This window comes from Corvus cornix, chromosome 2, assembly GCF_000738735.6.
Source record: "Corvus cornix cornix isolate S_Up_H32 chromosome 2, ASM73873v5, whole genome shotgun sequence".
In the NCBI taxonomy this organism is placed as follows: domain Eukaryota; kingdom Metazoa; phylum Chordata; class Aves; order Passeriformes; family Corvidae; genus Corvus; species Corvus cornix.
In genome coordinates, this window is record NC_046333.1 from 131,483,001 (window position 1) to 131,496,646 (window position 13,646).

The 13,646-nt window shown below is 37.6% G+C and overlaps 1 protein-coding gene across 1 annotated transcript in view; it reads left to right on the plus strand.

Annotated features, from left to right (window-relative positions):
• CPQ (carboxypeptidase Q) overlaps positions 1-13,646 on the plus strand; it is a 149,024-nt gene that overhangs the window by 39,088 nt on the left and 96,290 nt on the right. Inside the window, exon 4 of the mRNA XM_039549698.1 lies at positions 12,184-12,391. Coding sequence (XP_039405632.1) covers positions 12,184-12,391 — 208 coding nt within the window. The remainder of the gene's footprint in view (positions 1-12,183; positions 12,392-13,646) is intronic.

Sequence of the window (13,646 nt, forward strand, 5' to 3'; positions counted from 1 at the left end):
TCCAGATTTGTTTTCCCCTTCAAATCCAATCAGTCACCTGCGTTTCTCTTATTGTGTCCATCTTGTTGCATCAAATACTAATGCTTTTGTCTTGCCTGCAGGGTAGGGCTAAATGGTGAAAATCCTTCTCCATCTGGTTTATTAAATGAGAGGTGCCAACTCCTGTCTCTGCTCTGCCAGTGATGCCAGCTTTGATTACTTGCCTGTTGTCCACTCCTTCAGGCATCTTTTACTTTCTCTCATTTTGTTTCTATATTTTGGACAGTGGTACAAACCTAAAGCTGTAACTTTGTTCTCTTCCAACTTTGCTTTTTAAATCTGACTCTTGTTTGGTGTTTATAGATTGTTTCCATTAGCTGGTTAGGTGACTAGGGTCTGTGACTTCTGCTAAACTGTTTCACCTTGCCTTTATTTCCTGGTCACTATTCACAGTACTTCTGCCTTGGCTGTCTAATGTGAATACTGCAAATACCCTGTGAAACAGAGAGGGGTTGTCTTTTATATGCTTCTGCTCATTATTATTATTATTATTAAGCAGGATTAAGCTTTGACTGCACTTCACGGCTTTTTAATCCATTGTGAATGCAAAAGAACTTCTAAGAATAAGGAGCAGAAAGGTATCACATAATTTCTGACATGTATCTGTTTGGATTTCTTCACATTAGTTTGCTTGTGACTGTGAAGCACACAAAAATACCTCAACAAGAAATATTGAAACTGTGTACTGTTTAGCTCTGAAAAATCCAGATTGATTCTCGACATTTGTGCACTGAAGAACAAAGGATACTTGTATCAAATGAGGGAGAATAATGATGTGAATCAACAAAACCCAGGGGTTCTGAAGTTCCATTCATCGCTCTGCCTTGTGCCCCTGTGGGATCTTCTGCAGTTCACAGTATTCTCTCTCTTTCCCTGTTTATAAGAAGTATTAGTACTTTTTGAATGTTAATTTAGGATAACAGTTGTACATTGTTTACTGTAAAGAGCACAACATTAAAAGTCAGCTCTCCTAAACTGTGTTTATATAGTCAATAGTAGATTCTGCAACAATTTGTGTGTGCCAAAACCAAGTAACAGTTGTATTACCATGTAGCAGTGGGTGACTACTGCTGATAAATAATCCATTATATAACCATGGGGTTCTCTCAGGTTTTTTAGTTTGAGTGTTGAATTCTGCTAGATTGAGATTCAGATCTGTGGGAAGGCTCTGGCAGGAGGCGAATGACAGAAAATACAGGTTTTTTATGTAGGAATATCGTATTTTCAAATGTAAATGCTTAAAAATAATTTGTTGACTGTAACTCAAAGGATTTGAATTCAATTCAGTAATAACTCACTGTGAGAGAGTTGAACAACACTGACAAGAGCATAAAGGAGCTGGAATTTCAATAAAATAAAAAGCTTTTCCTTAGTTACAATTTTATATCATCAAGAAAAACATGAACTTTAGAGATCAGGTTCTGGGATTCAGATGTGATTTTGCCAAAAATCTGAGGTTTGGAAAGAGTGAATTCACAGGAGAGATGTAAGGAGGTTTTAGCTATTCTTCTGTAATCTGTGTATTGGTTGCACCTCTTCAGGAAGTAGTTTGTGATCCTTCTTTGAGGAGAGTTTGTGTCTCCCTCTGAGTATTTCTATCTGCAGCCTCTATAGAAGGAAAGAACAATTTTCAGGGTTCCCAGTTTGGGGGTCTGAGAAGGTTGCAGTTGGGGGGGCACTGGAGTGCCAGAAACTATGTGAAGGGACCAGGCAACTTGAGTACATGCTCTGCATCTCCATAAAGGCCATTAGAGGGATGTACTTTTGTGCTCAAGCTCAAAGACCTTGAGAAGGGACTCAACACTGTCCAGATGCAGCCAGAATCCTGGGCAGTAGAGTTCATCTGAGAGGCCATCCAAGGCTGTACCTCCACAAAACTATGGGGATTTTTCCCCTCTTCTTTTACTGAGTTTATAATGCTGACAATCTAGGAAAACAGAAATGGTGTGCTGCAGTGTCTGAGAGGATGCTAACATTTCAGTCTTGCCAGAAATGCAATAGGCAGACCCATGAGAAAACTTTATCAGAGCTACTTGGAATAACAAGTGCAGCTGCAACTTATATTTTTAGAAGTGTAACTGTTTTTCAGGGTCTAAAATTAGGTTGAGTCATGCAAATCTTTGTATGGTACTTCTGAGTGACAATCAGTGATGGATTCCTTTAACCCTTCCCACATAGAGTGGTATTTTTTATTCCTTCACTATTTTGATTTTACTTAATGGAGTGGCTTAAGAGTTAGTGAAAGTTTGCCAGAATCCTGGCAATTGCAATAAGATGACAAAGAACTGGAGAACACCACTGGAAAGCATTAGACTTCTAGGTGACGCTTGTCTGTGGAAATTTCCTGAGAAATGAAAAGGAGAATTCCATTCTGTCCTCTAGGGTCTCCCACATAAGGTGTCTGAAGCTTTTAGTTTTGTATAGTTTTAGTCCAGATATGTTTGTGGTAGAAATTCTAGCCACAAATGCACTGTTATTTCCACCTCCACATGAGTTTTTCAGGAGGACATTCCAAAGCTTAACAGGGAGCAGAGCTTGTGAGCTGGACAGTCTTACTGTCAGGGTTTCATAAGGATGTTTGTAGACAGGTCTGTTTCCCCCAAATGTTCGACAAATCATGACCTTCCAAGGAAAAGTTGTTTTATCAGCATTTTTTCAGCAAAGCTGCTCAACAGTTTCATAGCTCTGGCAGCAAGAAGTGCTGCTGTGTGATTTGCAGTGTATCCTGGGTCACATCAACCATCAACTGTTCATTGCAGGTGAACTGTTCAGTGGTCAGATCAAGGATCAAGCACTGTCCCCTTAAAACAGGAGTTTTGTTTATTAATCAGTGTACGGGCTACATCACAAGATTCACCTCCAAATCAGTGAAAGTTTATCTTCATGTAGATGAAATTATTAAAAGCCCACTTTGAGAGCTGAGGGTACAAAGGCTTTGCAAACTGCAGGTGATCTTTGAGCTGCGCTTACAGAACAATTGCTTTAAACTATGTGATAAATAGTTATGAATTGCACTCATTTGAGTTCTGTATAATTTAGTATCTGCTTATAGACATGGTAGATTTGAAACAAGTACAATTTCCAGTGAATAATTTAAGTAACTCCACTACACTTACACAGAAATGTAGTATAGAGTATTTTAGAGGAAGAAATTTTAGCTTGACAGCTGCAAGGTAATTCAGCCTGTGTGTATTAGCTTGTAAAACACAGTTCTGCTTCTAAAAATTATATGAACTCTTCTTTCTAAGTAGGTATAGTTTTAAAAAAAATTTCTATTAATATTATTCATGAAGTTATATACATGGTCTCAGTGTTAACATTAATCACTCACAATCAGGGAGATAATTTTCTTGCACAGTGTACTTTGGGGGTGGGGGAATAATAACTACTTAGCACCTGAACATTGGGAATAAAATTCTCACTTCATTCTGTTACTGTCTTGCAGTGTTGCACTAAGTTATCTTCATTTTTTTCCTGTATTGAGCCCTAAGGCTGTGGGGTGTACCCAAGGCTGAGTGCAGGTGACTCGCTGCATGCCTCTCCTCATGGAGGCTGCCTGAACATGAGTGAGACCCTGGACACATGGGTGAGGAGGAAGTGGGGAAGCCTGTGGTCCTCTCTGGCAGTTCTCTTCTCCTGGAGCTACCAGGGGTGGGCTTGGAGAGCTCTGGCATTCTCACAGCTGTCACTTTTCAGGTAGTCTGGAATCTCATCATGTCCCTAAATCCATGTCACCTCAACAATTCATCTGATCTGACTGGCTGTGTGCCTGTATCTCTTGGTTAAGGTCCAAAATAATTGGTGTGTTTTAATTTATGTACAGACTGTAAAAGTGATGATCATTATTGTACCAGCCTCCAGCCTGCTACCTTTTTTCTGACAGCATTTTCCTGAGCAACATGGATCAACTAATGAAAATGAGAGAAAATTATATTGTTTTAGATAATCTCTCTTCCAGCACAGACTCTCATAGGCACTCTTTATTAGGTATTAAAAAAACCCATAAACTGCGAAAGTGGAATTGAGAATAATCTTTTCTCTCCCATTCAGAAGATGATGAAGGAATTGCTGTATCTCCAGGATTAAATGGGAAGAGCACAAACCATCAAACATTAAGCAAAACAGTATGACTATACAGTGTATGTTGAAGAGCACAACAAACTTGATATCAAAAACAAAACAGTGAGAAAGTGTTGCATTTCATCAGAAATTTCTCTTTTCCTTTTGGGGAAGGAAAATTACTTGAATTCTCAAGACTTAACTACTTTCTCAGAAAACCCCTATATTAATTTCTTTATGAAAACTGCTCTGTACCGGGTGTTTTTCCTGCATGCTCCCAAAGAAATGTGTAGCACGGAATTTATTCCGTGAGAATTTATTCAATTCTGAGAATTTATTCAATCATTCTCTCAACCATGGCTTGCTCTGGAAATTTTTAATTTTTTTTCAGCCTGACACTCTTCGTTTCCCAGACACAATTAATTGCCAGGAAAGGAGCTATTCAGAGGAAATACATACCTATTGGGAATTTTATTTCATCTGATGTAGATTATGAAGCTTTTGGGAGAATCTGCCACAGTCAACAAATACAGCTGGGGAAAGAACACTCACACTTGGCATGACATTTTGCTGGGCTGCTCAATATTTAGTTGTTCACTGGAGTTATAATACTATAATGAACTTTAAAAATACATTCTTTTTCTAAAAAGAACTTTTCTGCTTACAGTGGATTTCAGGTTCAAAAATGAAAAATTCAGGGTATCTGTAACTTTGAACTGATAGGCAAGACTTGCCTGAATTTTGGAAATAAAAATGTACTATTTATTGGAGAATGATTTTATCAAATAAGTGTAATACACTATTAGATAAAGTTTTCTTATCACTTAGTCATTAATATTGCATTTTACATTGCATAAGTGTAATTGTATAATGTGTAAACTAGATAACAGGCAAATGTAATAATCAGGTAAAGTTAAAGCAGTCCCTTTCAAGTGACACTACTGAAATCTCTCAGTTGAGAGGAAAAATAAGTGGTAAACCCCTCTGTATTGTTTTTACTAACATATTTTTTATTCTCTTTTTTATTTGAATGGCAAAAGTATTGGATTGTTTAACAGAACATCAAAAAGGTGTTTAATATTCTATAGTAATTAGATGTGTGGGAGTGAAAGAAGCATTTATGTAGTGAAGATGTTTCTGAGTTTCAGGTTTTTTTCAGAAAATAGAGTGGCTCACCTGGACAAGTGTCTTGCAGTGGCTTTTAGTTTGCTCACTACTTGAAATGGAATCCAGTCAGTCCCTTCTCTTTCTTCTTCACATTCGGTTAGGTTTTTAAGTCTTCTCTCCTGCTCTCCCACCCCCTTCTGTAGAGGTTAATGGAAATGTTTCAGTGGAAACGGTTGTACTCATAAACTGAAGAAAAGATTACTAGATTTCTTCATTCCCTCTCTTCTATTTTACTTCTGGGATTTAATTCCATGCTATCTGAGGTGACAGTAACTATGTTATTCTACTGTCTAGTTCTTTACTTTAAAAAACTCTCCCCTTTAATCCGTCCACATAGTTGCCTTTGGTACTAAGATGTTTTATCTCCTGCTGACTCCAGAGACATGTTTACCCTCTGTCACTCCCATTCCTACCTTATGTTTTTTTTCCTAGACTACCTTTGTATTCCTGTTGATACTCAAGTCTTACTTTTTACACTTTAAAAATGTATCTTCGTGAGACTTCGTTTGCATTGCCACACCTTATTGGAGGGAGAAGGTATTCCTAAATGCATATGAGTTTAAGGTAAGTTCAGTTTTTATGGAGGATAGTGTCCAAAGAACATACTGTTCTGAATGGTGTGTTGTGCAGAGAAGGAAGGAAAGGAGAAAAGCACCATCCATACCCTGTTCTGTGAATTTGAGACTTTCTTTTGCCTCCTTTTAGACCTTGCTCCCCTATATTTACCTCAGTGGTCAGCTGATTAAAAGGGAGAAGTTTTATGGTGGTAAGACCAATATCCTCTATCCCTACCCTTTTCCTTCAACTCTCTGAGTGTTGGCTGAGCGTTACCCTTTACCATGACCATCTTTTGACAGGAGGAGGAACCTCCCTGTGCTGCCCCATGATGTATTATATTCAGTGCCAGGGCAGACTCATGTTTCTGGTGTGTATGTATATGCCTGTGTGTGGGAGAGCTTGACCCTCTCTGCTACTCCTTATTTGTAATGTATCAGAGACTTGGAAGGACTAACATGGTACCCTGAAAGCTCTAATGACTCTTCACACCTACTTGTGCGTGATGATTTTGATGTAAGAGTTAATTATAATAATGAAAAACATAATTAAATGGAGACGGTATGAACAACAGGTCAGTGTTCTAGACAGCTAGCTCTTACTCAGTTTGCTTTTGTGTTGCTAGCCTTGTGATTCCTCTTTGTCTGATTTGCTGCTTTCCAAGTAAAGAAAATGGGGGGTTTGTCGTTTTGGGTTTTGATTTCTTGTTTGTTTGTTTGTATTTATTTATATTCTTCCTTTAGGTATAAAATATAACATCTGTTCTCAGTGAGGTTTTCTGAATATTTCCTGTGTGCACATTGGTCTGTGGTAGTAGAGAGAGTCACTGAAAATATAAATAAGACTTGTGCTCAAGGCTGAGAAGCTAGTAATTCAACAAAAAAATGAAAAACAAAGCCTATGAAGCCAGAATCCTTGCAGCTGCTGGCAATCAGGATTGTCAGTGGCGTTTGCTCCAGGAGTACTCTCCTAATGTACCTATGGTAGCGTGCAGCAGGCAGCTGCATTCTCACAAGGCAGGGATGTAAACACAGAAGGACAGAGCTTGGTGATTTGTACTGAGCAGAAGGAGGCCAAACAGGTGTATTACTTAAATAGTTTCCTCAAGATGTCAGCTGCTGGAGAGTCATCTTCGTGTCTGTAAGATCCAGCAAGTTTCTTTTTCAGTTGAAGAGCAGCTGATGCAAACTTCCACTTCCTACAGATTCTTGGAAAGCTGTTCTACTTTCCCAGAAGTTGGATAGTTCCAGGGTAGAATTCATTGAAATTCAGTTGATCATTTTACTAATCAGAGTTGTTTTCTGCTTCCTGTTTGGCAAACCATATCTAATCCATGCTATTTTTAAAAATTCTGTACTTATTGGAGAATTCTCTTGGTGCTTGTGTTACTGAATATTATAATGAAATACAAACATATGTGTGTAAGTTACATTCTGTAACTTAAGACACGTGTATTTATGGCAAGGCTGTTGTGCTTGTTTGGTAAAGCCTAATTTTAACAAGTGCCTAGCAGTTTTCTAAATGTTAATTTAAATGGAGTCCATGTGGTAACAGAATAATGTTGTGTTCTTCTTCAAAGGGAATTTTCCTTGGTAAGGCTGGTAGCTTCTGGAGCCTTTCTTGCACTCCATTACACTTGCGCTGATGCTGCATCAGTTAAAGATTGGTGCAAAGAAATCTTGAAGAGACACTGTATGGCTGGATTCCAGATATTCTAATCTTGGTAACAGACTACTGTTTTATTTAATTCAATTTTTATTGTATTTTTACTCTGCAGTTTCTTAAAATTTTCTGTGTGTATTCCTCTTTGATTTTGAATTTGACAGTCTTGATATCTTTTCAGCTTACTGTAAACCAAGAAATCAAATCTTACAAAGACAATATAAGAAGCAAACAAAGCAAGCAAATCTTGGGACAAATGATGACAGAAACACAAAATTAGGCTGAATTTATTTCTTTTGTATTTTGCCAAGTGGTTGTAAATGGGGAATAGTACTGATTTTATTTTTATAGACCTAATTCTTCTGAGAAGATTAACAATACTTTTGACATTTTGACTAATTGCAATTACAGTTTGGCCTTTCTATCCAGATAATGGTGAGAATCTTGGAAGAGGATACACAGTTGGAGTGCGCACAGTGACAGCTTTTGTTTTGTAAGGACTTTATGGTGCTGGAAAAGGGGATTTACTTGCATGGAGTTCAGGCTTTGCCATGCTGCTCCTGATGCAGAGAAAGTTACAGGCATGAGGCACTCGTGAATAGCTACTCTCCATAGCTAACTGTCAGAGCAAGATATTCAGTTTCCCTTCTGTTCTGCTACAGTATGTTCCATCGCTCCCTTTAAAGTGTAAAGCTTCGTATATGATGAGGGGGTTTTCTGTGATATGTAGAATATACAAGTGAAAAAACAAAAGCAAAGTATGAGGAAGATGTGAGCCTGTTACAGAGTTAAGGCTGTGATCTTGCTGTGGGCATAGCTGGTGATTAATGTAGTCGTGGTTCCATTCAGGAGTGTATTTTATTATTTAAGTCAATATTAACTAGCTGATCTGATATGAATTTTTAGTTTACATGTGGTTCATACAGTGAATTTTGCATGGGTCCTGTAGGAAACAGGTGGTCACATATGTAATTAGAGTCTTGTAATGTGTTTGTCTGAATGAGCAAACTTAAGACAACACTGGCAATACTTATGCAACACAGATTTTATATTTCCCAACTCTAGATTGCTTTTTGAGGTTGATGTGAAGAATGGTGCATTGAGGGTGTGTGTATACACATTATGGCTGAAAGAAATCTTTCTAAGCTTTTGTATAATCAAGTTTTGATTGGTTGGGTTGTTTTTTTTGTTTTTTTTTTTTTTCTTTTAGCCATGTTAGAGTTCTTGTAATATTGTGGTTACTTCTCCCTTTAGGAGATTGCTATCATTTCCTAAGGCTTCTACTTGAGATCTGTTTTCCATCAGAGCATCCAGTTTAGCTTGAAGCACTGGTTCTTACACAGTTCATTTTTCCCTGGGCATTTTAGCTTATCTCAGAGATAAGGGTTGGAAGTGCAGGAACAAAGTAATGAAGCATGCAAGGTCAGCTACCACAGTAACAAGAGTTAGAACTGACCTTACACCAGCAGCGCATCTTTTCATCCAGATTTTTTAGTTTCTCCACATTTGATTGTTTTACTCAGAAGAGAAACTAACTAGCTGCTTTTTGAGTTTTTTAGCCTCCCTTTACACTTCCGTGTAAGATAGAACACACATCTGTTTCTCACTAGTCATTTGACATGTACTTTTAACAGAGAAAATGTGCTCTTTTTTTTTTGAGCATTTTCTCTGCTGTTATTCATACCATGACACTTCTCTTAAATACTTTTCCAAGATGTGAAATCTAGGGGTTTATCAAAAGGAAAACTCAACCACTTTATTTATCTGAATCTTGTCAGCTGTTGAACAAGAATGATGAGTTTGTATTAACATTAATATGTTTTCAGTTAATAGTTTAAATATGGATATGAGGTGATTCATTAGATCTAAAATCAAAACAGGTGCTTTTGTTAAGTAAATAAAAAATAGTGGAAGAACTACTTACCATCTCTTCTGAACACCAAACTATGGTGTTGGACTGGGGATATCATATATTAAATGGCCTAATTACCCTTAAAGTTTTGCAGAATTAATTTAGGCTTTGTTGGATGACAGTATTTTTCAGAGAGAGTGTGTGTTTGAAGCAGCAGATGCTGACATCACTCCCCGGTGTTAGTGGAAATGCCAGAGGTGCACCTTGCTTGCCTGTAGGTACCAATGTTGTAAAGTTGAATGCTGATTCAGAGTCAGGGTTGCTTTGTGATCTCTATAGCTGCTTTTATATGATGCTTTCCTCTCTGTTCAAAGTGCAAGGAATGGTAAATGCGAGAGAGTTTGATTTTTTTTAAGTAAGATCCTTCTTCTTTTGAAATAATAGTCACAAAATCTTGTTTGTTCAAACTCAATGAAAAAAAATCCTCCTTGTCATCCCTCCCCACCACCCTCCTCCCCAAAAAATTCTTTCTCCTGCTTATCCTGAACTACATCCTCTTTGCCCTGTTTTGAGCCAAACTCAGGAATGCTTCTCTCTATCTGTTACACACAGAGTATGCTAGTAATTTCTATTTTGTTTAGTTAATGCTTGCTCAGGTCTTGCCATATGGTCAGTAGCCTTTCCAGTTCTTGGTTATCTCTGCATAAAAGGTGCTTAATTTGCTTTATTTAGATTTTTTAAATGTACTCTTTGGCACTTTATTAAGCAGTTTATTATGTTGATGATATACTTTAACACATGGCATGTTTTGCATGCATGTAAACTTTAATCAGGTGCATCCCAGGATGCTTAGTGTCTGCCACAAATGTTTTCTATGTGAGTTTGCCTTGTAGCATTAGGAATATACAGTACTGTGATATTGCTTTGTGTCTTTGTAGTGATCATGCTTAGGGTCCATTTCCCTTTTTGTAGAAATCATTTGGACAGTCATCCATTCCTGCCAGGTCCTGGTATCATCTGAGCTGTTGCTGGCCCTGCCTGCCTGTGCCAATAGGTCTTAATTTGGGTAGTAGGGTTTACCTTTGTAATCTTGGCAAAGTAGTAGTTTGAGCATATAAATGGAACTTCTGGGTGACTTCAAGGTTTATTTTTTGGGCTAGCTGGGTAAATTTTGTACCTGCAAGTGTTCATTCACTTGAGGTGTATAAGCACGTGTGAATCATAGTGAGTTGTCAGAAGCCTTATCCATACTTGTGGTGGAACATCAGGATGGAGCATCTGCAAGAAACATAGTTGCTGCTTAAATTGGAGAAACAAATACAATTTTAGGGGTTTCTGAGAAATAACAGGGATGGTGAAATCAGTGATAAAACTTGAATTACTGCAATTGAGCATTCACAGCATGTTAATACTAAGACATAAACTTGCCAGAAGATATAGGAGAAAGCATTCATTTAAAACGAGTAGAAACAAACAGTTTCTGCTCAGTCGCTGAACATAGGGTTTGGGGTTTTTTAACATTAGTACATGAAGTTGTCATCTCTCTTTTTTTTTTTTCAGTCTATTGTTTATTTTACATTGTTTGGAAAGTCTGTTGATTAACATGCTGGGTTTATCCCCGAACACTCAAAGAAATATTAAACATATGCAGCAAGTTATTGCAGTTTAAAAGTGGGGATAAGGGGTGCCTTTTCTTTTTTTCCAACAAAGGGAAAGAAAAAAATGGAAAAAAGGATCTGAACTTATAAGTCTACATGAGTTTATCCCACTCAGGGAGTATTTCATGGCACAAGAGATTCCGAGTTTCAGGGCAAACATTATTTCAAAGGTGAGCTATGGGTCACCTGACCTGCAAAGCTGATGGGAAGAGGCACCAGCCTTTGATTGAGGTTCAGCTGTAAACAACTGGGAGCAACAATTTCCTGAACTGTTGCCACTCAATAAGCAGCTCTATCTATGCTCTGAAACAGCTCCTGCAAGACCTCTGTAACTGTTTTTTAGTATTTTCATGTCCAATAAATATTTATACATATCTGCTCTGTGGGTTATGTTATTGATGATAATATGACTTGTTATTGCTAAGAAGGATTTATACTTCTAAACAAATAGAACTGAATAATCTCTTCCATTTTACCTAATCTATAACCTTACAAGGCAGATTTCTCCTTTCCTCCTTAACATCTCCTCCAGGAATTAAGTGGGGTTTTTTCCAGTTTAGAAGACTTAAAAATAACCCAATTTTAATTTTTGTTGTCATTGTTTAAATGTATTAACAAAATGTGTCTGCTACTCTGAGAAGGCACACAGGTGATGATTTTCACACATTGTGCATGGTTCTGGGCAACTGGTTTTGGGTGGCCTGCTGGAGCAGGGGGGCTGGTCCAGATGACCTCCAGAGATTCCTGCCAACCTCATCTGTTCTGCAATTCCTGTTATTTGGAAAATAGCATTAAAATTTAGTAGTGAATTTTAATTTCATTACTTGTCACAGGAAAAAAATGCACTTATGGCAACCTGTTCACTTAGACTTTTCATTGCTTTTCTTTCTGGTAAAGCAGTGAATAGAGTGTGATATCAAGGCCTGTCAAAGCATGGCACTGACCTAAATAGAGCTGACAAAGAATAGATTTCTAGATTTCTATATAATAGTAACAGTCAGATATTCTGATTAGTGTAAAAACACTTGATGTATTTTGTCAAAAGGTTTATTAAAAATTGTAACTATGTCCCTTTTGAGAATATGGTGGGGATGGTCATGAATGTATTCTTTTTAATAATTCTATGGTAATGCTAAAAAAATTACAGAGCTGAGTTGTTAATACTGTGTTGGTTTTGGTTTTTTTTAACAGTCCACATACTGGGGGGCAGAGTTACCAGCCTGATGTACCCCAAATTCCCACAGCTTGCATCTCTGTGGAAGATGCTGAAATGATGTCACGAATGTCTCTTCGCGGCACTAAGATTGTTGTGCACCTGAAGATGTGTGCTAAGACCTATCCAGACTCTCCATCCTTTAACACTGTGGCAGAGATAGTTGGAAGCAAGTACCCAGAGCAGGTGGGTGAAAATATACAAAAAACCCCTCATTTTTTCTTTCAAAATATGGAAGAAACAAACCAAAAGAACAGCCCTTTCTAAGAAATCCCTAAAACAAGTAACTTTTATTCACACACTCTTCTCTATTTTAGACATTTCAGCTTTTCAATCTTTTTCAGGTACAGGTTTCATGACTATGTTTAGCAGGTGTTGTATGTGTGTTTGGAATAAACCATCTGCACCACCAATTCTGTTTGAACATTACTTAATCCTACATTGTTGACTTCCATTTATAAGACTTTTCTTCTTGCTTTCTCTTTTCTTCCAACTTCTTAGCTAAAAGTCATACAAACTAAACTCATGGTGCTGAAGGATTTGTGCCTGGTACAAGATCTTCTGTATCAGCTTACAGCATGGAATTACTTTTCTGGCAGTATGTTTTATTGTGAAAATATTGATGTAACCTCAATTACAGCAGCACTAGAAATTGCTGCTAGAGTACCTACTGAGCCACAACGCTTTTTAAACATTGTACTTTTATGGCTTCAGTGGAGAAGAAGAATGACTATCTCTGACCTTAAAACCAGGCATAGCTCTTAAAAGATTTTATCTTTTCTGAGATGGCAGTTCTGTAGCTCTGGCTTGTGGTGTCTAGAGATCCTCAGCGTTAGCACGAATGTACAGTTTCAGCAGCTGGATCACTGGGCAGGGAAAAAATAACTACCCTGATGGTTGACTGGTTTACATAACATCACCTGTGAGTCTAGCTTCATGAAACACGTATTTACCAAGTTAAATGCTCCAACTTCCTTGTTAGGTGCATTTAATTTAATTTTATGTCATCTGCATTTTTAACCGTGTTTCCAACCAGTTAATAGGCTATCTTTCCTGAATTATGTTTGGTGTATTTCAGAATTTGACATTTCAATTCAGGTTATGAAGTGTTCAAATGTAGACTTCAAAGATATGTTAGGGTGCTTGCCTGTACTTGATTTCTCTTTGCTCTCCTGCTCTGTTTCTTTAAGTAATGAAGTGGATTGGGATCTCTTCACTACTTCCACTGACAAGCTCAGGTTTTTTAAACACTGGGTAAAGGCTTATTTACAAGCCTCCTGCTGATGTTAATGGGAGTGGTAGTGGACACACTTTGAAAATGTAACCAAGAAACAGAAAATAAAACAAATGAATGTTTAGGTTTTTTAGTACTCAGTTCCTTTTGGAGCCTTAATGGGTGCTTCACCATGCTCATTCCACTGCGTTACTCTGGTAAAAATGG